A 25,286-nucleotide genomic window follows, 5' to 3' on the forward strand; every position below is an offset into this window, starting at 1 on the left:
TACTTGGAGTCAGATACTAACTGAAATTATAATTTATTGACTTGTTTAGGTGAATGAGACTTTGACCGAGAACATGTACGTTTCCAGCTGGCCAGTAAACTATACTATTTTTAATATGTATATAATATCTAGTTGTACAAAAGCTCAGATATCTGTTCTAATCTTAGTGGAAAAAATACAGAGGGATACTCCATCTCTTTGAGGACTTCTAATTATTATGTCTTCATTTTAATCTGTTGGGAACTTAGAGGAGCTGCCTATTTGCTCATTGCTCTGAGAAAAGTGACATTATCCTCTACATTTTTTGCAGGTGTTTCACAAATCAAAGTAGCAACTTATAAGACACTAACAGAGCACACTTACCTCTCACAGAGTGAATTCTTGCTTGGAAGGAAGATGTTCCTACAATATTTCAGCATAATAATTGATAAATAGGCCATGAAAAATATCGTCAACCATAAATTATACCAATGGAAAAATAAATATTCTTTGGTAGCAACTGAGCTAGGACTTGCAAAACCAAAATATCAGTTCAGAGAAAGAACTTAGCTCTAATGATCCTTGAATATCTATGCAATAAATTCTATTTTGTATTTTAGTTTGGCACTATATGCTAAATTGACTGTCCTACTCTTTAATCTGTATTTGTCTTCTTTAATGACCATCTTGTCTTCTAAAATTATCTTATTGCCCTTTATGCATCCATAGTAAGTTTTACCCTTACTACAAAATTTCAGCTTGTTCAGAGAAAGACTGCTGAGAATGATTTTTTTTTATTTATGGACTAAGGTTTATTTTAAAGTTTAATGTGGTCATCAAAGGTTAATGAGTCCCAAGCTTATAAATTAAACTACCTAAAGACTCACTCAGCATCTCTAGACTGATACAGGAATGAAACTAAAAGTAGCAAAAAATAAAAAAAAAAAGAATACATCCATATGTACACCCATATCTTATACATGTACATATAGAGAGAATTTTATGTACACCCATATCTTATACATGTACATATAGAGAGAATTTTATGGAAATGTGGGTATTTTGAGATAAAGCAATTTGTGGTATGGCATTTATAATCTCCAGACATTTAGAGGTACCATTTGCAAAGGAAATTTGTTTCCTTTCAATTTTTAAACCCATAAATAAGTTAAGGGTAAGGGAGTAAAAAGAGACAATGCAACATGCCGGTGTTTGCCAGCCACGCATGTGTGCATACAGGCACGTGTGCACACATACACACATGTGCACACACACGCACACAGGTGCACGCACATACAGCATTGTCAGTGAGGATTAGATCATCCTGAAGAAAGAACTTGTCCACATTCTTTAACACAAGCATACATAAGATTTTGCCCAAAGCTCTTATTTCATGAGGCATTTCAGCATGTTTCAGGACGTTCTCTTCAATGTTTCTTCACATCATATCACATGAGAAAACCTAAAGTAACACATGATCCCATTTGGCATGAAATGGACAGGTCCGGCAGCGCTTGGTCCTGTATCACACCGATGCAAAGAACTTGATTCGAGAGAACCTTGGTCCTGTATAATTCTCATAAATAAACATGCAGCATTTTTACCATGGTCACTCCACCTAATATTTATAATGTGTCTAAAAATGCATATTTCATTACAGTAAAAGGCAGAGGAATGTTGTTATAACAAGGAATGGTTTGGTAGTATAAAACATTACTCAGTAAAGAAAATTAGAACCTGAAAGAGTGGAATCATTCAGATATGGTTATCTGAAATAGCAAGAGTGTTTAAAAGTATAATATTTCTAAGTATAGAAGTCATCTGAGTTAATTACAGAAAATTTGGGAAATGCACAAAAGTACTAAAAAGGTAAAAGCTATCCCTATTTGTACTGCTAAGGGAGGACTACTGGTAATAGTAATATTATGATTCACACCCCTCATCTATGATGCCAAAGCTCAGAAGCCTCTGAAAACCCTGGATATTTTTCCCAAATTTGCAGGAAATTCTTTTGGCAGCAGAATCTGACCTGAAAACATATGGAGCCGATCTATTTATCCCACATGATAAGAATATCACGTTTTGCTACAGAAATATTTGTGTGTTTATTAGAGGTTCCTGCCTCGGGCACCACTGGGAATGTTCTGTAATATCTAGTGTGAGCAGTGTTATTTTTATAAAAAATCAGAAAATTCAGAATTCTGAAACACATGTGACATCAAAGTTTCCAGATTTCATACTTTGCAATTCTATCATTCTCATCTTTTATGAAGGACATTGGTAATTTCTAATAATTTAAACTTTACTCTAAACATTTTGTAACTATCAGTTTTCTATGTTAGCCTGTAGTTTGCTGAAACATGATTTTAATAGTTGCAAAATATTTTATATTCTTTTATGTAACTTATTTAACTAATATTCTGTTGTTGACACACTTGGTAAAAGAACGAAATTAATTACACAAGACACCAGTTAATCTTGCCAATTCTTCTTTGAATATATGAATGTATCAGTATCTTAAACGCTATCCAGTATAATTAGCATTATTCTACAAATCCAAGAAAAAGGAGGAGGAGATATTCATTAACTTTTATGCTTAAGCCACTAAAGGATTCTAAATTTAAATTCACCGATGAGCCAAATTTTCTCTTATAATGAACCATTCAGCTAAACTAGATATTGTATCATAAAACATATTCCATTTTCCCACCAGCTGAAGCATTGGTGTAATCATGTATTTCTTTGATGGCATTCTGCCAGTTTGAAATGTGTATGTCCGTGCATTAGCGATGCCAGATTTTCAGTGATGCTCTTGTTGACGGGGTGGCTCTGTGAGCTCAGAAACGCTCTCTGAGTCAACAAATGCATTAAATTATGTTTGTTGCAGATTCTGTGTCATAGCATTTTAGCTCATCATCCTTACTCTTTGAAAATGGGCATTTGTATATCATATATATGTTTTCCAGCCAACATAGTTGTTGGATTTCAATAGTCAAAATAGTCGATCAACTAAAATGCCTTGTTTCTAACTATGTAACAGACTTATGATAGGAACTGTTTCTTGTAGGGCCTTCAAGGAATTCCAGGCCTTCCAGGTGCCCCAGGTCCCACTGGACCCCCTGTGAGTATTTGCTAAAGCTCTTCCACTCACGCTTCATATCTGCTGGGATGAGGCTGGGTGAACGAAATTCCACATTGCCTCTTGTTCTCTGCCTCTACCTGTCGATTTGCCAGCTCTTCCCTAGAAAAGTAGCATCTTACGTCTCAGATTTTCATTTAGTATTGCTTTAAGGCTCCTCAGGGTCATGGAGACTTGTCATCAAGACTCTACCAGACCAGAAAGCAATCTGTTTGAATAGAAGTTAGATGTAAAGGAGCATTCTATTTTTCAGTTACACTTTTTTGGCATTAACCTCTGGAAGAGATATTCAGATGATTACACCCTTACACTCTTAGGTACCATAAACTAAAAATATATTTTTTTAAAGGGGAAAAGTAGGCTAAGGATTATCATCTTCGATTTATTTTTATTCCTATTTATCCATTAAAATACCCTCTACTTTAATTAGCACATCTTTTTTTCACTGTCCCTCAAACACAACTTTGTGATCTTTGTGCCTTTGCTTATACTGTTTTCCTGAAACAATCTCTTTTCCTCTCTTAGCTGTTAAATCCAACCTGTCACTAATGTGGGGCTGTCAAGTCTAGGGAGGTGGGTTAAATTACAAGACATGCAATAAATTTGAATTTCACATAAATAAATGGTTTTAGCATAAGCTTGTCCCAAATATCATATTTCTATTTGCTAACTCTAGCAACCCTATGCAAGTCTCATCTTCTCCAGCAATTCTTGTGAGTTCCTATGCAAATGGTATTTTACCTCACAGGTAGGCATGTGATCATGTTCCTTTGTGTTTTAAAGTATAGATTCACCCTAATTAAAATTTTATCATTTATGCTTTCAACACAGTTATGTAGAACAAACTTGGCTTTAAATTGTACATTAAAATTAAAAGTGGAGAGAAGAGTTGTGAAAGGAACCATAGAAACTATAGCTAATCCATTCTCAAAGAAGAATTAAAATTAAATTTTATTTTCCATTGGTAAAATGCAGATCGCATAACTTAATATGCACATTGATAATTCTGCCGCATCTTGAAGTATTTAGAATGTTGATCACTACCAAAATTATAGCTCATTTAGGAAGGCATAATGTTATGTAAATTGCCATTTAAACAGCAAGGCTAAATTCTTAAATGTATCAAAAGGTTCCAATTAAGGTCATTAAATGTGGTTGGCTAAGGTGAAAAAGCGACCACAAATACAAATTTTACCCTTGCAAGGGCTTATCAGCAGGGTACAGCTGCTATATCAGCCTAAAGAAATATAAGCTTTTAGGACTGATTTAATTAGGATCAAATGACCTTCAAAATATATCAGTTTTAGCAACCAACTTCCAATGCCTTTGGCCATTTAGTTGTTTTTTTGTTTTGTTTTTTTTTGTTTTGTTTTTGTTTTTGTTTTGTAACACACTTAGTTTTGTATTTTACAGGGCTTGTTGGGAAGAACTGGACATCCCGGTCCCACGGGAGCAAAGGGTGACAAGGTACAGGGGAAACGCCTCACTTACTCTCTGAATTGGGGCTTGGGGGATGGCAAGGTTAGACCTTTAACACATCCATAAAATCAGGCAAAGCCTGGAAGTAGGAATAACGTCAGGGAATAGCTATTCTGGTAATGGACTTGGAAAGATAACAAGTACAAAATCTGGTCTGAATACAGGTTCCTAGGAAAAAGGATGACTAGAATACTGGTGTCATATAGCAAAAGTCCAAATTGGCTCAAGGCCCTGGGCATCTAGTTGTGTGGAAGCATGGAGTGGAGGTAGCTTCCTGAAGAGGTGCGGGTACCATGGTTTGTAGCAGGGAGTTCCAGCCACAGGTGCCAAAACTTCAGACAGCTTGCTGAGAAAGTCCAGAAGTTCTGTCCATCCAGAGTCATAGGGGAAATTCACTAAGGAATTAGGACTCTTATTTCCTGTGGAGTCCGGTTGATTGGACAAATGGGTTGCTGTGGTCTGAAGGGAAGACCAGCAATAGAGGAATCTCAGGCAGGACAACCCCAGGGCTTCATATATTTACCCAATTTAGGTCTAAATTAGCCCCACAGTGTGAGCCCAGACACATGCAGCCAAAGAGTGAATAAGACTAGGTATTCAGATTCGGGAAGTAAGCATCAAGAATCCCTTAAGCAACTCAAGTGGTGTCTACCCTGAAATGACCAAAATGGGGCATAATGGTATCAAGAAGCAAAGGGATTCCAAGAAAAAGAAAAAAAAATTTTGAAAGGAGCCGTGTGCTTATTTTAGATAGTCTCTGCACATTTTTTTCTGATAGTATTCCCAAGACACTCGCCCAATCCCACCAGCCTTTTTCCCTCTGTTCTCTATGGAAATACTCAGTCAGAGATTTGCCTTTTGAAGTTAATGGGAATTCCACACTGAGACGAGCTTTGGGGCACAACCGAGAATGAAAATATGACTTTTAATTGTGCCAGGAAAAAAAGAGTCTTTTCAATAGGCACATATTTTTCCTTGTTTGTTGTCCTCTCATAGTTCATGAGAACTATGACATAATTCTCTGAAAGACACTGCCAGCAGTCAGCAGAATATGACATGTCTTAGAGAGATAGCCACCATCAAAGCAGTTTGGAAAAAGATACAATATACTTGTTGTCACTCATTCTCAGGCAGATCCATTGCAATAAAAACTTTACAGTTTCTTTTCATTGATAAAGATAGAAACAGTTTTTATGATGCTTTCTTTTGTTATCGAAAAAAAAATATGGGCAGATTGGAATAAATTCCTTCATCAAATTCATGGAAACGGACTTAAATTCCTTGAAATTTGGGAGCATTATAAGTAGGAATCTTACTGTCTGGATTCTTTTTTAATTAACCATTTCTTGCCATTGCCCTGACATGAAGGAACTTACAGATTTTATGAGGCTATTATCCTAAAAGAAAAGCACAGTTCCAGGAAACACTGGTTAAAGTCACCAAAGGGACTGTAATAGCTTTGCTTAGTATGGATCAATAAGCATTGTATGATTTATAAAAATAAAAGTGAAATCTATTTTTCAAGTTTCATGAATTCATTTTTCACAATTCCATTTTCAGGCTGCTTGTCCTGCCAACAGAATGTCTGAGGCTGTTTAAACTGTATAGAACATTTCCCTTAAACAGTGTTGTACCACAGTCACTGCTGTTCAACGGGGTGTACCTGACTTGGTTACAAAGCCCAGTAGAACCTTAGGGAGTGAAAAAACTTTCTCTCCTGCAGACACAACACAGGGTGTGATTTTTCTCCTTTAGTCGAATTATGTGGATGGCCTCTGGGTCCCAAAAGAAGAAGGTGGTGGAGTTGAGGCTAAAAGTGAGGGGATGACCCAGAAAGCCCAGTCCCCAAGCCTGCCACTGCTTGCAGGAATGCCTCTCTACACCCCCATATGAGTGGAGTTTCCTCGGCTACACTTGAACTCCAGAACAGGAACAGCCAGGTTGTCTGGCTCCATCGGAAACTAAGCTTCATCCCCGGGGCTCTCCCAGTGGAAATCTGAATGGGCATGGAAAAGGCGTTTGCCTTCCCTGTAGTCTAGGAATGTTATTTTCCCAGGTGAAAGGGAAAGCCCAGCTGAGTAAGACTTTGCAAGGTTGAAACAAAATCATATCGATTTCAGAGTACAGCTCTCTGAGCAAGCATAATCTGGTTCATAAACTTTGTGTCAGAATGGGCAAACCATTGATTTTTGGTCTCTATATTCCATGCAGGGCAGTGAGGGACCCCCGGGGAGACCTGGACCACCCGGACCACCGGTGAGTTTCTCCCGTTTTAAAACTTAAATTCATGTGTCAGCTTGAGCCTTCTATAACTCAGAGATCAGACAACCTTTCGATGCTTCCAGGGAGTCTGATTTTTATGGATACCTATGAATGATAGCCAACACAGCTTTGGGGAGACCTGAGTTTTTCCCTTAAGCGCAGCCCCAATATGAAGTACTCAGATTTGCATACTATAGGCCTCCTTCCTCTGGACTCAGGAGACCTGAGTGTGTGCCCCAACTCCCCACGTCCTGCCTGGGGGACCCTGGGAAAGCCATGTGACCTCCATGAGCCCAGGTCACAGAAAAGAGGGGCTTTAAAAAGAACTCCCTTCTGGTACTGTGAGTTGGTACAGAATGTGATGTTAGGCTACATGTGCTCATTACCACCCATGATGTCTGAGATGTGGAGAAATTCTATTTATATAGCACCTAGTGAATAAAATGTACAAGAGCCATCAATGTTTTTATGCTTGCGATTGAGACAGATGTGCACTTGGTCAGGGCAGCGGCAGAGAGGAAAGGTACCGCTCTCTGTAGCAAGTCTGCCCTCATGTGGGGCCACGCTCAAATCACAGCACAGGTTTAGTCTAGGCTGAATGTGCTCTTTTCCATTCTACCTCACAGGCATACTTTAAGAAACCAAATTCACCTGAGAAAGGGCAGAATTAGTCTGTGACTTTCTGAAGACAGCAAAGATATATAATTATTCTGCCTGCAGTCACACATTTCATACACATAAACAGAGTTGCACTCCGTCTTCCTAAACCTGTTCTTCATTTTGTTTATTTTCCTGTTCCCTTGACAGAGAAGCAGGACAGAAAGTATGTGGGGCTCAAATCCCAAAACTCACTCTCTCTCCAGTGGACACAACAAGCAACATAGAGCACGAGTTCACAAAAGGGCTTATATTTTACACTGGGTTAAGAAATCTTCCTCCTCCCCCTGAATTCTTCGAAACAATTCACTCTTCAAAATAGATTACATATTGTCTCTTTATGAGACACACTGTCTAGAAATCTCAGACAGAAATATTCATCTCTTTAGGACTCAGCACACTAAAATACAGTAGAGGTTCGCCAGTTGCCAAATGAGTGAGAGAAATAATAAAGGAATAAATGAATGGAGTATTTTCCCTCCCATCGCTAGTGTTTTGAATGCATGCAAATCCTGTTCACGGAGCACCACTGGCTGCCATCACCCGAAAACAGCGAAATGATGGCTTCCTCAGTTTTGCAACTGAAGTGTGGTGCTCCCAAAAAAGGAAAAATGCAGATTATTGATTCTATAGGAACTTCTTAAAAGAAGGATAAAAGGTCCCAGCCATAATTTTTATCTGGAAATTTTTCCCGAATGCCAAAACGTAGGATTCTTTAAAGATTGTTGAATTAGTTCTCTTTAAGTGTTAGTTATTCTGGAACTTTCCACCCACAGGTCCGTTTTATTAGGAAGTTTTATTCCCTGTTGTTCTAAAGAATATGTTTGTGTGGAAACATCCACACGGGGCTGTGAGCAACATCATTTTCCCCATTTACTTTAATTTTCTCTTTAGTGTAAAGGGACTGTAGAAAAAAATTACTTTTCAGTGGCCAAATTGCTCCCTATTCACATCTTCATCAGCACCACCGTGTTATAGCCTGCAGGTCAGCGGGCTGTAAACAGTTAGCATAAATCGGCGATTCAGAAACTGAATTTTAATGAGTAAATAGTATTTTCCTCTGAATGCATTAGTGTCTCATCTGTCAAACATGAACATTCATCACACCTCCCCTGAAAGTCTCTCTGGGCTGCAGGTGTAGCTCAAACTCCTGGTCATTTCCCCCCCTACATTTGCTTTAGAAAAGCCCAAAACGGATACATTGTTTTATTTCACTTGTAGTATCAAACTCCCGTTCTAAAATAAACTAGGAGAAATATCATTTGGTAAAAGGATAAAAGGTAGAGAGACTTATTAATGTAAAAAAGAATTATTTTCTATCTCCTCTCTTTCCAAAGGGTGTACCATTCAATGAAGGAAATGGAATGAGCAGTTTGTATAAAATCCAGGTACTCGCTTTGGTAATTATATGAAATTATTTTCCTGTGATAAGTTGCTATAAATGTTTCTCACCTTTTTGTGTGTTTTTTTTTTTCATTTGAAGGGAGGTGTGAATGTTCCCAGTTTTCCAGGCCCCCCTGGTCCCCCTGTGAGTACAGTTTTTTATCACTAAGCATTCTTTAGCGGAACAGCCTAAATAAATAAATAAGTGTTCCTAAGTTCACTGAAAAAGTACATGGTATGACTATAACCAAGATCTTCTGCAGTAGGAAATAAATGGCAGCAAATTATAATAAAATGGAGAAAGTGTGCCCAGCCAAAATCATGAAAAATAGCGTTCTGCATGGTGGTGTCCCTTTCTGCATTGTAAATATAAGAACTGAGTCAGTGCCCCAGCAGTCGCTGTCTTGGGGTTCCATCAAGTTATGTCTCCTCATCTTCTTATTGTCTAAATCCAAACTGTAGCAAAATAAAGTTTGCAAATACGTTGTATGTGTCTTAAAGCAAATTGAATTAAAGTGCATTAGATTCTATAATTTTGCTTCCCTTGTTGCTTTAAAAATGATTTCCCATGTTTTTCTCTTAGGGCCCAAAAGGAGACCCTGGCCCAGTGGTATGTATATTCCCATGCTTTGTGTCATTTAGAAAATGAGTATTTCTTGAAGTTTGAAAGAAGAGCATTAGGCAAATGGCCTGTTTTCTTGACCATTCATCAGTTAACTAACATGGGAGGCAGGAGGCAAGCCACCAAAGAAATACAGCAATGTGTTCATTTTTAAGATACATTGGTCTTAATGTCACTGCCCAGTATCGGCCTTGTCTCTCTTATTAGTGTATTTTCAAATTGCCCTGCGATGGAGGAGGGCGCAGATGAAGTTGCTGATGAACAGAACACTTTCTTCTGATAGCACGATTTTGATGGTTAACTCAGTATAAAGTTGATTGTGGAAGAGAAATACTTACTGGAATGAAATTCCTTAATATGTCTCCAGTCTCTCTCTACTCCCAAAAAAGGAAGGGGCTGTCTACTTGCTTTGGATGTCCGAGGCAGTTATTCGGTAGGAAATGTGGGGTGCTGTCATCCACCTGCTGATTAGGTATAACGGCCTCAGGAACTTAGTTAGCGCTCAGCGTAGAAAGAGAGCAGTCCTGCAGCCTCCGAGAGAGTGAAGACTGTTCTCTAGCGTCCTTCTCAACCACAGAGCGTCACACTGCTGCTTCTGCCGAATTCCTTAGATCCCCTTCATCCCTTGGCGGTTCTTCCTGCCATGTCCTTGTCAGGCATGTGTTCATATTTCTCTTGTACTAACCTTGAACCTTGATTTATAGAGTACACTTGAAACTCAGATATACCTGAAGTTGAAATAAAGTTTCAAATCATTTGCCATTGGGAAATGATTCGGGAAAAAAAAATTAAGGCCCTTTCATTACAGCACAGTTTGGTAAAACTGGATGAATCAATTTTTAAAAAGCAAAAGAAGCCATAAAAAGTAATCTTTTCACATCTATTTGAAAATATATTTTCAAAATATATTTTTGAAATATTTGAAAATATATTTTCAAATATATTTCAAATAATGCATGTTCTTTGAAAATATATTTTCAAAGAACATGCATTAAAGCACATATTTTTTGTTATTGGTTGGTATATATTAAGAACCAATTTTCTCCCCTGAAAGCAGGATTTTTGGCTAGTTTGTACCATTTTCTGAACCCCAATTATGTAACTTAGAAATTTCCTTTGTTTTCTTTCTTTTTTTTTTAATTGTAGGAAGTATTATTTATTTATTACATAATTTTTTTTCATTTATTTATTTTCAGCATAACAGTATCATTATTTTTTCGCCACACCCAGTGCTCCATGCAATCCGTGCCCTCTATAATACCCACCACCTGGTACCCCGGTCTCCCACCCCCCCCCCACCACTTCAAACCCCTCAGATTGTTTTTCAGAGTCCATAGTCTCTCATGATTCACCTCCCCTTCCAATTTACCCCAACCCCCTTCTCTCTAACTCCCCATGTCCTCCATGCTTTTTGTTATGCTCCACAAATAAGTGAAACCATATGATAATTGACTCTCTCTGCTTGACTTATTTCACTCAGCATAATCTCTTCCAGTCCTGTCCATGTTGCTACAAAAGTTGGGTATTCGTCCTTTCTGATGGAGGCATAATACTCCATAGTGTATATGGACCACATCTTCCTCATTTGTCCGTTGAAGGGCATCGTGGTTCTTTCCACAGTTTGGTGACCGTAGCCATTGCTGCTATAAACATTGGGGTACAGATGGCCCTTCTTTTCACTACATCTGTATCTTTGGGGTAAATACCCAGGAGTGCAATGGCAGGGTCATAGGGAAGTTCTATTTTTAATTTCTTGAGGAATCTCCACACTGTTCTCCAAAGAGGCTGCACCAACCTGCATTCCCACCAACAGTGTAAGAGGGTTCCCCTTTCTCCACATCCTCTCCAACACATGTTGTTTCCTGTCTTGCTAATTTTGGCCATTCTAACTGGTGTAAGGTGATATCTCAATGTAGTTTTAATTTGAATCTCCCTGATGGCTAGTGATGAGTTCCTTTGTTTTCTTATTCATGTTACCCCCCTTTTATCTGTAACTTTTTTATGCTTTCACCAGGCATAGCCTTCATTCTAAGTTTAATTTTCTTTCATCTGGTTGATAAAAATTTCCACCTGGCCTTTCTCTCTCCTACTGACTCACAGCCCCTAGAGGCCCCTACATGTCTCACTGACTCTTCTGGAACATTCTTTTAGGTTTTGCATTAAAAACTGCATATCAAGGTGATAACATTGTTTAAGCATTCTGATGAAGGATAAATCATAATTCACTGGATTGGAAAACAGGTAGAAGACAGATTCAAGTAGACTTTGAAGAAATTAGGCTTCAGATTCCTTAGCTACAACAAAGGAAAAAAAAAAAAAAAAAACCGATTAAAGGATGTTCCTTGCTTTTAGAGATGTGATTTAAGTGAGTGAAGCCCAAAAGCAGAAAATCTGGAGTAATGAAGTTAAATACTGTATAAAGCCTCAGATTTATCCTGCATAAACCTTTGAAATTATTCTTTGGGGCCTATGTCAGCAACAGTGTGCAACACCCTTCATTTCACACCAGTTGCCTGGTACAGAGAAATACTACTTCCTACTAGAGAAATAAGCCAGAAATGGTAGAATGACAGGTCACAGAGCAGAAAATGGAAAAGTCAATTTGAGGAGGCTGCTGGGCAGGAGGGGGAGATTTAGTCTTTGCATCATTCATTTCCCATGACACTAGGTCTGCGCCATTGTTTCTAATCTTCTCAGTAAACGTTTTTGTAGACAAAAATTACCCTTAACTGAATTTATCTTCTGAGGTGCTCCATTTAATTCCTTTGATATTTAATTTATAAGTGGCTTCAATTAAATACTTAATTATTAACTACTTTCAAGTAAATATTGATTGATGGGGTGACCACCTTCCTCAGTCCTAAGGATTGTTGAGGATGTAAACAGAGAAAATCAAAGAGTTTATTTCCTTTGTCAACAATCCAGGACCACTTTTACAGCACTTTATGCAGAATAGAAGCTGAACATCTTTTTTTTTTTTTTTTTTTTTTGTCTGATTGTTATATATTAGTGGACATTTAAAAAGATTTCTAAAGCATGAAAAGTATCAAGTCATCTGCTTGTTCATTAAGTGTTCTGTAATAAGGACAATATCAGAAATAATAATGGAAGTTGGAGACTTGGTAGTATTTTGAAGCAGATTAGAATTATACATGCAAAAAATACATTTACAGAGAATGGAAGCTCTCTTTTTATGCAATTATTTTGAAAGCATCCAGTGTCTTAAAAAAATATTTGCAGTTGACATCGGTTCATTAACAAGGAGGTATCAGACAACTACCTCCTTTATTTCTCTTGATTTAAAAGACTTCATGTTTATTTGCTCAAAATTAGTAGCTTCCTTCACCCTAAACTTTCTAAATATATTTCTTGAGAGCCTTCAGGCTCCAGCTGGCCTGGGACCATACACTAGAATATGCAATAGATTTTTTTTTTAATGGAAATGCTTATTTATCTTCTGCCAGTGACCCATGAGCTTGAGCAATAACTTTCAGAATCATCCAAGATGCTTCTTCTGGGGCCATCCCCTGAAGCATTCACAATTCATGGCGAGCTGCAGAGAACACTGCAAAATGGTAAACTTCGCTAGCAGACCTTCGTCTTCATCTGCTCTTAAAGAGCTTAGTCTTATTCACCAGTCATCTAGCAGCCCTGAGTACCTCACACATTGGCAAACTTCATTAAAGCCCATCTTTCCTTCTAATTTTTATTGAAATTAGAGTTATCACTGACTGGAGGGATTCATTCTAATTAGATTCTTAATCAGAATAAAAACAATTAATCAGAAAATATATTCATACTTCTCCAGGGAATAGCTTTATTCTCAAACTATTTTCAAATATCAAATGCAAGCATATAGATGCTTGAAAAGAGAGCATACCAATTACTCGCTAAATTGCTAATCAGTGTTTGGGGATAGTTTTTTGTAAAAAAAAAAAACCTTTGGTTTTCAAACGAAGGCCTAAAACAGCTCTTGGTCATTGCTTCTGCATTTCTCATGTTCATATTTAACAGGGAGAACCCGGTGCAATGGGGTTGCCAGGATTAGAAGGATTTCCGGGTATAAAGGTAAGTACAGGTGTCACTCATTGTGGCCACTGAGTCAACATCCAAAAATGTTTACTGAGCACCTCCTGTTAACCAGGAACTATTTTAGGTTTAAAGATAGCCAAGAGTACAAAACAGACAAAAATCTCTGCCTTCGAGGAACTTACTTTCTAGGAAGAGGATAGAGAAATGACAAGAATAAACATAAGTAATAATGTTGGTAAATTCTATGAAAGAAAGTAAAAAGTAAAGCAGGTGAAGAAGGCTCCGGAGTGCTAAAGGAGAGGTGGTAATTTTAAATATTGGTCTGAGATAGCAAGATCTGAGCACAGACTTGAAAGAGTGAGACACAGTCAAGTCCCCTCAACCCTGAAGGAAGAATGTCCCAGGCAACATAAATCAGTTCTAGCGATCTAAGGTGTAGGATGGTGACAATAGGTTACAGTACTTTACTATATACTGGAAAACTGCTAAGTATTCTCACCACTATGTTAATTAGCTTGATTGTGGTGATCACTTCACAGTATATGTATATATCAAATCCTCAAGTTGGATACCTGAAATATATACAATTTTTAAAATATTTTATTTATTTATTTGAGAGAGATCACAGAAGGCAGAAAGAGAGAGGGGGAGGAAGCAGGCTCCCTGCTGAGCAGAGAACCTGATGTGGGGCTCCATCCCAGGACCCTGGGATCATGACCTGAGCCAAAGGCAGAGGCTTTAACTCACTGAGTCACCCAGGCGCCCCTACAATTTTTTGAAAGCACAAACATTAGGTCTAAATGCACTGAGACCATGAGCATTCCTGCTCCACCAAAGGAGACCAGGGGAATGAGGTGAAGGAAGGGGTTAGATGAAGTCAGAGAGACAGGGATAGAAGGAAGGTGGCGCCCAGTCATAGCAGTCCTGCAAAGCAATGCTACTCAAAAGCTAGCTGGCAGAGGACCAGTGCCAGTCTGAAAATTCTCTTATGGATTCTGTGGCAAGGTAATTACAGACTGAGAGTAAGTACTTAAAAACTTGTCTAGCAATTCAACTTTGCTATGATACTCAAACATGTGATCAGTACACTCACCTTGGCTCAGGATGTATTAGAACATAAATGATAAACTGCTCCCCGGGAAGCACAAGTAGTTTGAGAAGCACCGATAATAAAGAGGCTTATTAGCCACTGTGAGGACTTTATCTTTCACTCTGAGTAAAATACGGAGCCAGTAGTTCATTTCTGAGTAGAAGGGTGGTGGGGCCCGCAACCAGAGGGCAGAGAACCCTGTTAGAAGACTATTCCCATGATACAGCTGGGAGGGATGATGGCTGAGATCAAAGTAGAGATGGTGGAGATAGTGAGGGGTGGCTAGATTCTGGATATACTGGGAAGGTAGAACCAACAGGACTTTCTAATTGATTGGACATGGGTATGAGAGAATAAGGAGGAATCAAGGACACTCCAAGTTTTTTGACCTGAGAAACTGATATGATGGGATAGTCATCAAGTGAAATGAGGAAAGCTATAGGCAGAGCCTGTGTGGAGAGGGGGAGGATGATCAGTTTAACTTTGGACATGAGGTCAAATTTGGCGGCATCTGTTAGCACAGTGGAAGTATCGAGTAGGCAGAACAAGAAAAAGGCATGGGGTTTGAAAAGAGTCTTAGGGGAGTTTTAAACTTGGTTGTTCCAAGTGTATAGACGCTGTCTTAAAGCCAGGAGACTTGAAAAAATCTCCAAGGGAATGACAGATGTTATAAAAGAGAGGAGGACTGAGGACTGAGCACTGAGGCCTCCAACATAAAGGGATCAGGAAGAAAAGGAAGAATGAGCAGGGAAGACCGAGATAAAATGACCAGGGAGTTATGAGGAAAACTTGGTGTCCTGAAAGCCAAGTGATGATAGTGTATCAACATGAAAGAGGGTAATCACTTGTCTCCAGTACTGCACATGGGTCTAGTATGATGGGGATGGGGTCAAGTAGGATGGTCAAGTATCAACCGTTGGATTTAGCAGGATAGAGGTTTAACAATAATAGATTATTACTATTCACTCTTTTGGTAGGAGCAACTGTTGGATTTAAATGGATTTAAGAGAGAATAAGAAAAAAAGAATTAGAGATAGCAAATACAGTATAAAAATGGCCAAGGAGTTTTGCTGCAAAGGAAAGCAAAGAAATGGGAAGGTGACTGCTGGAGGAGTAGCGTGGGTAAGGCTTTATAAAATGGATTTTAGAAATGGACCATAGAAATATCAGATTAGTTGTATGCTAAAGGAATGATCTGGTAGAATAAGGTAGGGGAGTGATGATACAGGAAGAAAGGGGAGAATTGTTGGAATAACATTTTCAAATCGCTAAGAGGAAATAGGAACCGGTACATAAAAGGATGGTATGGCTTCAAAGAGGAGTCTGGAGAGTTCATCTCTAGTAACAGGTGGAAAAACAAGAGTGTAAGGGTACAGACACTAATACACAGGAAGAATAATTGGTTGGGGTCTATAGAAGTTCTTTTCTGGTTGCTGAAATTTTCTCAGAGATAGAGGAAGAAGATCATCGTCTGAGAGTGATGAGGGAGAAGAGGTAGGAGATTTAAGGGGAAGGTCTTCTAAAAGAGAGGGAGAGTCATGGGGCCACAGAGTGGGATGACTAGGCAGCCCCAGAACCCCTCTGAGGTTCATGGGTATAAACTGAAGTGAGACCGGTCAGGGACATCTTCTCCAGCATGTACACCCAGGTAAAGACATAGATTTAAACAAAGTTCCAGTTTTGACAGGTGAGTACTAAAAGCAAGAATGGGCCAAGAGAGTCAATGGTGTACAACAAAGGAGTGATTAAAAAAAAAAAAAAAAAAAAAAACAAGTGACCATGGAATTTAAACTAAATAAATAAGGTAGAGAGGCCATTTAGAGAGTTGAAGGATGATGGAAGATTTGTTCAATGGATTCGAGGTCTTGATAGCATCAAAAGTGTGAGAATCCAAGGTACTTACGGGAGTGAATTAAAACTATGGTGGCCCAATATCAGAACGCATGAAACTGAGTTTATGGAGGGGATGGAATTATGGTTACTGACAAAGTCTCCGGTATAATAGTGGGAATAAGAGGCCAACTCATTAGAGGAGAATGGTTGAAGGAACTGCAAGACCTGAACTTGAAGGACTATATTGTCCAAGAGAAGGTTTCTTACTATTAATATTAAACTTTATCAGATATACAAGAGTTTCCACTGAATAAAAAGTTCCAATATATTCATTTTGGTGGTTAAAATCCCATAATTTAAGAGGAGCCTGAGTGAAACTGGTGAGAATTACCTGTTTGTACTATTTGTCCTCTATTCTATTAGTTCTTTTTCTATTTATCTAAGGATATGCTTTATAAAGATACTACTTCTATTTATATGTTAGAGTTAATCTCCTAGCTGGTCTGACCTTTCATTTTTATGTTTGATCTCATAGTCTATAGGAACATAACATTTATGTAGTCAAATATCAAACAATTTTTCTCTATGTTTTCTTGTTTTGCTTTTATGCATTGAGTTCTTTTTATTCTTATTGTCAACCAAAATCAGGTAGTCACTTCGTGTTTTCTTCTAATTATTTATAGTTCATAATATTTTGTTTTTTACATAATCTATATGGGATTTACGTGGAGTATAATGTAAAGAGAGGAATTAAACTCTTTTCAAGGATATTACTCCATTATTAGTGCTATATTTTGAATAATACATCCCTTTTTTTACTAAAATCCTATTATAGATGTTGGCCTATGGTTATATTGCATTTTTATGTTGCATTGATATACTGCTTAATCTTATACCAATATTCCATTATTTTAATTGTTATAGCTTTATTATATGTTCAGGTATTGATATTGCTAATCTCTGTATTGTTCTTCTTTTAATTTTTTTCTTTTATCTTCTCATTTATTCATTATCCAGGGTGGACTTTAATATCACCTGGTCAAGCTGCAATTTCATAAGAATTGCATTAAATTTATAAATTAGACTGGGTAGCAATGACACCTTTACAACATTGTCTTGCCCTCCAAGAACAAAACATATCTCTTCCTTTAATCAAGTCTTCTTTTATGTCCCTGAGTGAAGTTATGAAGTTTTTTAATGTAGGTTCTGCTCAACAAAAGTTGCCATTTTATTATCCCGTATATAATCATTAACACTTTTAGCATTGTCAGCTTTATCTAAAATACCACATTGCCTTTGGAAAAAGAGTTACATCACTCTGCTGTTCAGAGCAATTGAAGGGATCTTCTGATGGCCTAGTGAGGAGAACTACAGAATCCCTTGTTCTAAATATCTTATTCCAACCCTACATCGAATAAGACAAGTGTAGGAAAAGCTTTTTAGAAAACATTCAATGTGCTTTCTTTTTTAAGTATTGGTAATGGATTACTTTTGGAATAAAAATACTGTTTTGACTAATCTTAGCTGTAAGTATGTGTGGAGTCCTATTAAAAATAGGTCACAGAATGATAATCTGAATGTTTATTTTCGTTAAGATTATTATTTGCTTTCGTTTTTTGGAAAAAAAAAAAACTTTAACAAATTCAGTTAGCTACTAATTTTTATTTTTCCATCTGATGATACTGATAATGCTTATCAACACCAAAGAAAAGCTTCACCAAATCCAAATACTCATTTGAGCATTAATTTTATAGACAAAGATGTTATAGATATCATCATAAGCAGCAACTTTTTTTTTAAATCCCAACAGGGGGATCGAGGCCCAGCAGGTCCCCCAGGAATAGCTGGAATATCGGTGAGTCCAGAGTATCTCACATTATTTTCACAAGGAAGGAATTCTATCTCCGCAGTCAGTCTGTGGCTAGGGATCAAGAAGAGGTAGGGAGCACACAGTAGCTCTTATAATAATAGGTTCTAGAAACATCCAGTTCAAAAAAATAAAACCACCTTGTCCCTATTTATCCTCAAGAATTCTCCTTTCTTTTTTATTTTTTAAAATTTCTTTTATTTTAAAGAGGGAGGGAGGGAGAGAGAGGGGAGGGGCAGAGGGAGATGGAGGGAGAGAATCTCAAGCAGACTCCCCACTGAGTACAGAGCCAAGCATGGAGCCCGGTGTGGGGCTTGATCCTTAGGATCATAACCTGAGCTATAACCAAGAGTCCAACACTTCACTGACTGCACCACCCAGGCACCCCAAGACTGTTCCTTTCTTTATGTTCACCTCTTTCTTTATTATCTTTTCCTTTTTTCCCCCAGCTTCCTTAATGAGGGGAGGAGATGCCCAGTTAATTACAAGTGCCAATACGTTAATACACGAGCCCAACTTTGAGAAGCTAGTTTTGTTTCTCTGTTCTTGTCATACTTAAGGTTTCTTGGCCCCCAAAAGACGAAGCTCTTATCCTTAGGCATGTACTTCAGGTTCTTGATATTAAGCTGCAATCTGCCTGAGTTTTCCCTTGGCCTGGTGTTATTAACAAATCTTTACTGCTGCTAATGTTTCCTCGTAAACTAGCCCTTCCAGACTCTCAATCATTTTTGTTGCTCTCCGGTGTCAAGTGTTTTAATCTCATCAAGGTCTTTTCAAATGAATAGGAAGTACTCCAGGAAAGGTTGAAATCATTTCTCTGAGCCCTAGGGATCATTCTGATCTTCATTCATGATGCTCTAATTAAAATTTTGTGGCCATGCTTTATGAGTAAGAGCCCACTTATCCTTTTGTTCAGTGCCCCTGCAGGGTAGGCCCGGGGTAGGAAAGTCAGTGGAAACTCCGTGCTTGAATCATAGGCACACAGGAGAAGAAAGGGCTCTATCGTCCCACTCACCACCACCCACAGACATCCACTGACACCCAGCACCACCCAGAGCATCCACCACTCACCACCGCCATCCACCACCACCCATCACTCCTATCCTTTAAAAGGCCAATAGCCACTCTCTTTTATTCTGTGTAGATATTAAGCCCAAGAACAAAAATTCAAAAGCCATCCCTAGTCTGTAGAAAGCCATCCTTTGTAGAGGATGAATCCCCTTATTTAGCAGTTCTATCCCTTTCTCGTATTTTCAAGCCCATCCAGAGATTTCTCCAGGGCTTGTTTCTCCTGCTTCTTCCCAGGATGACACATGGGTAGACAGGAGGAGGTGTCTGTGAGTGCTGGCAATGAGGTGAGGCCTCCAGTCAGCATGCTGTCCCCCAGGTTTCCCAAGCTCCCCCCAACTTTTGAGATTTCTGTTACCTGCTGCCCATGTCCCTGATCCCTTTGTCTCCGGCCTCCAAGCCTGAGCACTCTCCCTGTTGTAGCCTATGCCAAGTCCATGTGGGACATTAGCCTTCCAGCTCTAACATATCCCCCCACTTGGGCCCACAGGAGATTCGGGAGTTCCTACTTGTACACACGGACTCTGGGGAATCAGGGCTGCTCTGTCAGGCCTTGTGTCTGCCTCACTTCACCACTCAGCCGTGTCTGAACCTGTGAGGGGGGCTCCTCCCAGGGTTCTGGACAGCAAGAGGAGTAAAGAAAGGGTCCTTCCTTTTTTAGATTCCCTCCTAGGAAACCTATTAGGGTTTCTGCAGCCTTGGCCCCATGCCTATATCCCTGTGTTATTTGTTTTTCCGTCCATGTTAAGTCCAAGGGATAGAAGGGGGTTCCTTCTTGAAGCTTGACCTGGACACTTGGGCACTTCTCACTTCTGGGCTCTAATGGACCATCTTCCTCTCTTGTCCCTCCCAGTGGCCTCTCTACCCAACACTTCTCTGTTGTCAGTCCTCCAAGCTATAATGTGTTGGAATAAATCAGTCTTGTCCCCTTCCTTTCAACCAAACATGGCTTTTCAAGTCAAACATGGTGTTTCTTCAGGCTATTCTACTATGAACTTAGAAACCCTCTTAATGGGACGCCTGGGTGGCTCAGTTGGTTAAGCGGCTGCCTTCGGCTCAGGTCATGATCCCAGCGTCCTGGGATCGAGTCCCACATCGGGCTCCTTGCTCGGCAGGGAGCCTGCTTCTCCCTCTGCCTCTAGCCTACCACTCTGTCTGCCTGTGCTTGCGCTCTGTATCTCTCTCTAACAAATAAATTTAAAAAAAAAAAAATCTTAAAAAAAAAAAAAAGAAACCCTCTTAACAAGACACAAAATCTAGGAGAGACTTCTTTGACCCCATGTGCCCTCCCTACTCCAAAGTCGAGAAGAGCTGCCAATCAAATAGGCACTAGAGGTATTCCCAGTAATGAGGATACATTGATTTCATGTTTTCAAAAATAGTATCGTCCGCTCCCACCTGTCTGCTATATACACATGTGTGCGTTCAGAGAACTGCATTCTAGTCCATACCTTGGAGCCTCCAGAGTCAAGTATATGTCCCCACAGCCTCTGTCCCATTAAGAATGCCATTTTAGTATAAGAGCCACAGGCCTAGCAGCTCCTTAAATTTGCAGGCAGGGAGGGGATGGTGTCATGCCATAATTTGGCTCCTAATGTTTCTCCTTGCTTTGATTTCCCAGGGAAAACCTGGAGCCCCAGGGCCTCCGGGAGTCCCAGGGGAACCGGTGAGTTTCCAGTCACTTACTCCACAGTTGTACTTACATGCAGTTCCAGAGCTTTCCTTGGCAGCTAATATTTGTCTGTGGACATGCCTATAGGGTGACAGAGGGCCTGTTGGAGATATAGGTTTCCCTGGACCAGAAGGACCCTCCGGAAGGCCAGTAAGTACTTTTTATTATTTAAAATTTGCCAGTTTGAGAAATATTCCAAACACTGTTTATCTCTTATCTCTTATCCAATCACTGTCCTATCTCCTTGGAAAATCTGATGTTTATAGTTTCTAAGGAAGTAAGAGCAAGTTCCACAAATGGGTCTTTGGGGGTGTGGTTCTCCCTGAGTGTTCTAGCTCTGTATGAGTCATCTTTAAGTCTTAAACAATGATGAAAAAAGTGAGATTTTGTTTGGTTGTTTGAAGTGTCAGGAGATTAGACTCATTACTTCTTAAGTCTGATATTCTCCTGGTTAAAAAACAAAATGGCCTTTCACATCCTAAAATATAAAAAACCTGAAGACTCACAGATATAACTCCTGGAGGCCAAGCTAAAAACTGAATAAGAAGCTATTTTCTCAGATTCCCTTCATTATCTATGGACCTTGTTCTTCTACCTTCATAAATCGTGCTTCTAAACATAGCATCCATTTGGTTCCTAAAAGAACTCGTGGATACTGACATATATTGCTATAACACAGTAATAATCATTCATACTAATTCAGTTTACTTCAACACATATTTATTTAGTCTCTTCTGTTTGCTAAGGATGTGCTGGGCCATGACAGGGGGGACAGAAAGATGAGCGACATGCAGCCCTCTCTCGGGTTTACTCTTGATAGAACGTCACTGCTCCCTTTGCTTGTTTATTTGTGTGTGGGGAGGGATGCTATTAGGAGGAGGAGGACACTGAAGGTGAACAAGCAGCAGAGAGTTCACAAGGCTGGGTCAGTACCTCTGGGAAACCTCTGGGTCTGAGTGCTTCCTGGCCTCCCCCTCCTCAGAGAAGCAACATAAAAATAGAGGAAGCATATACAATTTAGAGTCAGAAAGATATGGGTTTGAATTGTGACTCAAAGGGTTTTGTGAGTCACTTAAGTAACATGACATATGGTACACATTGTCAGTCCCTGGCCCTGGGAGACACTCAAAAAATAGCTTCAATCTGGAAACCCACTGAAGCATTTGTAGTGGGGAAGGAAAATGGAGTATATTCCAGAGTATCACTCTTGACTATTCTGTGGAGAGCGGACTGTAGGAAGCAGGATGGAAGCAGACAGAATAGTGAGGAAACGTCACCATAATCTCCTTGAGAAATAGTGATGGGGAGAACAGGGAGATCCTGAGGAGTAAGGGAGTTTAGGTTGTACCTCAAAGGGAGAGTCAGCAAATTCACTGATGGACCGGAAGTGGAACGTGAGAGAGAGATAAGTCAAAGCTGTGGCGTGGGGTCTGAGCAGCCATGTCACAGTGGCGTTTGTGGTGAGATGGGAACTACTGGAGGTGGGTAGGTTTGGGAGGAAAATCAAGAATTCCGTGCAGTGGACACATTCAACTTCAAGCACTCATAGACATCCACTGGAAATGTCAAGTAAGCGGTAGATATACGTATCTTGAATTAATGGAGAGGTCAGGACTGGAGAGACTGATTTGGGTATTTTAAACCTGGGTCTGAATGAAACGTAGTCCCTGCGGATTGGGAGGGAAGAAAACCTTTCAACTGTTAGGAAAAAGACCCAGCAAAAAATCTGAGAAGGTGCAGCTGGTGAGATATGAAGGAAACCAGGTGAATGAGGTTTCCTGGATGTTGAGGGAACTACGTGTTTTAAGACAGAGAAATGATGAATCTAGATAAATCATGTGAGACCTGACAGTTCTGCACTGGGTTTAGAAAGTGGTGGTCCTTGCTGGGAGAGGTTACAGCACACTTGCATCCTGATAAGAATGATCCAGTCGAGAGGGGAAGTTTTGATGGTACCATGGGAGTGGAGATAAATTTGAGTAAGGGGAGAACACTGGTATTCCATTCAGAAGTGAAAATCGGCCTTCACAAGGAACAGGGGCAGCTCATCCTTCTCACCAGGAGGAAGGGGACAGGCAGACATTGGTGTACAAATGTGTGTAGGTTGGATCTGTAAGAGAGAGATTTCTCTCCTATGTATTTTCTCAGGGGAAGAAGAATCGAGGTCATTGGTTGGGTGTAAGGAATCAGGTGGTGATGCTAGAGATCTGAAGACAGGAAAATCTGTGAAAGAATACTTAAGGAGAGAAGGAGAGGGAGTTGAATCAGGAAATCCAGGACAGCCTGGTAATACAGGGTGATACTTGCACTCTGCCTGCGTTCTTTAGGTAGGAATAAGTGAGCAAGGACATGCCTTTTTCTTCAACCACAGCCAGCTGCGCAGACATGTGATAGACAAAAGGCTGCTTACACCTAGGTGTGGAGTTCTTCCAGATAAGTGAGATGAGGGAGGGAAAAACAAATCCATGCAGGTTATTCTAAAAATCTCTAAAAGCAGTACTTGTCTAGGGAAAGCAAGTTAGTAACACCTTTACATACAAAGGAGAACACACATGATAGTCTCTGATGAATTACAAAAGATGAAAAAAGGAGGAAAAAAAAAAAAAGAAAGAAAGAAAGACTGCACTGTTTCTTTTCTTACATTGTTACCAAAAGCATGAATTACATGTTAACACTAGATACATCATCTTTTATTCAAGTGGTACAGCTGGGTTGTATCATCCCTTCCCCCACTTCCTCTCCTTAATCAGCTTTATCTTTGTTGCCTGTGTTTCTGGATGTAATAAATTCTTTGAACCACACACTGCAGGTAACGTGTGCTTAGTTAAAGTACTCTACATAATTCCCAGATGTTTCAGAGAGGTTGGGGGACTTTGGTTGGGTTATCAGCTGTGACGGATTTTCGTGTAATTTACAGCAGTGAAAACATGTGCTTATCTGCAGTTCCATCGTCATAAAATCCATTCCAGCACAGCAAAACTCTCCTAGGCTTTTCAGAGGAACATGTCCATGCAATTGCCTGCTAGTCATGCCAATTTCCCTCACCTTGATCTCTCTCTTCAAACCAAATCTCAAAAACACATCTGCTATTGAACTCTAGGTATTTGATTTGACCCCAAGTGCTTTTCCTTCTGACATCTCCCGGCCACAAGTTTTCTCCATCTCATAAATCTCTGAGTAGGGGGCTTTATTTCCACCTCCAGGACAGCCTTGTAAAGTTTGGGAAACTTCCAGTTTACTAATAAAAAAAAAAAAACCCAAAACACTACTTAATGCTCTCAAAAGCCATGATTACAGATTTCCTACTTTTCTTTCATATTCTCCCACTGGAAAATAACAAATTGTTCTCTAGCCGACAGTTTATTTCATAGGAGGATTGTGCTCTGGCCATGTTATGAAATTTCCCCAGCAGTAACTGAGACCATTTACTGAGAATGACTCTCTGTGCTAGAAAATTGTTGGGCGGTAACAATAAATGCCATCCACCAGCCACCCAGCACCACAGGCCACCTTATTTTTCAGATTGTACCTAAGAGAATAAGTAATGAAAATAACCCCATTGACTATTTACAGTGACTTGGGCATTTTCTGTTGCTTTACCAAATCCTGAGTTTTCAAATAATGACTTCATCCTCACTTTATAAGGAAAGAAGCATATGCTGTTAGGAGTCAGTAAATTGCCTGAAGTAAATGGAACTCGTCAGTGACAGAGCCCGAATTCAAACTCCAGACCATCGACTCTCTCAACTTCGTTTTCTGTTTCACTCCACTCCCTCACCAAAATAGCAGAAATGTAATGATTCAGTCCTCAAAACTTTACCCTTTTATTGTGTTTAACTATGTCTACCGATGTAGAATTAGGAATATTGATCATCTTCTGTCTTTATAGGGAATAAATGGAAAAGATGGATTGCCCGGTGCTCAGGTATGGAAAATACCACTTCAGATAAACATTCTCATGCAAAACCTCATTTGCAGTACCTGTCAAAATACTTGACTAAGCAGGCTGGGGAAAAATCTTGGCAAGCAGTGATTTTTTAGTGTTGGCATTTGTTTTTCAGGGTGTCATGGGTAAACCTGGAGACAGAGGCCCCAAAGGAGAACGTGTATGTATATTACTCTTCTGATCATGATTTAAACCTGTCTGCTGCAGCTGCCTCATCCTTTGGGTTACATAATTTGTGTGTGGATCCCTGCAAATCT

General features: G+C 39.4%; 1 protein-coding gene across 7 annotated transcripts in view; it reads left to right on the forward strand.

Annotated features, from left to right (window-relative positions):
• Window positions 1–25,286, forward strand: part of COL19A1 (collagen type XIX alpha 1 chain) — a 330,919-nt gene that overhangs the window by 278,846 nt on the left and 26,787 nt on the right. For all 7 annotated transcript variants that reach the window (XM_032340380.1, XM_032340381.1, XM_032340382.1 and 4 more), the window contains 12 exons: window positions 3,047–3,100; window positions 4,532–4,585; window positions 6,809–6,853; window positions 8,854–8,904; window positions 9,000–9,044; window positions 9,483–9,509; window positions 13,536–13,589; window positions 18,287–18,331; window positions 21,033–21,077; window positions 21,171–21,233; window positions 24,973–25,008; window positions 25,145–25,189. In XM_032340380.1, the coding sequence (XP_032196271.1) occupies window positions 3,047–3,100; window positions 4,532–4,585; window positions 6,809–6,853; window positions 8,854–8,904; window positions 9,000–9,044; window positions 9,483–9,509; window positions 13,536–13,589; window positions 18,287–18,331; window positions 21,033–21,077; window positions 21,171–21,233; window positions 24,973–25,008; window positions 25,145–25,189 (564 nt within the window). The remainder of the gene's footprint in view (window positions 1–3,046; window positions 3,101–4,531; window positions 4,586–6,808; window positions 6,854–8,853; window positions 8,905–8,999; window positions 9,045–9,482; window positions 9,510–13,535; window positions 13,590–18,286; window positions 18,332–21,032; window positions 21,078–21,170; window positions 21,234–24,972; window positions 25,009–25,144; window positions 25,190–25,286) is intronic.

This window comes from Mustela erminea, chromosome 4, assembly GCF_009829155.1.
Source record: "Mustela erminea isolate mMusErm1 chromosome 4, mMusErm1.Pri, whole genome shotgun sequence".
Taxonomy (NCBI): Eukaryota; Metazoa; Chordata; class Mammalia; order Carnivora; family Mustelidae; genus Mustela; species Mustela erminea.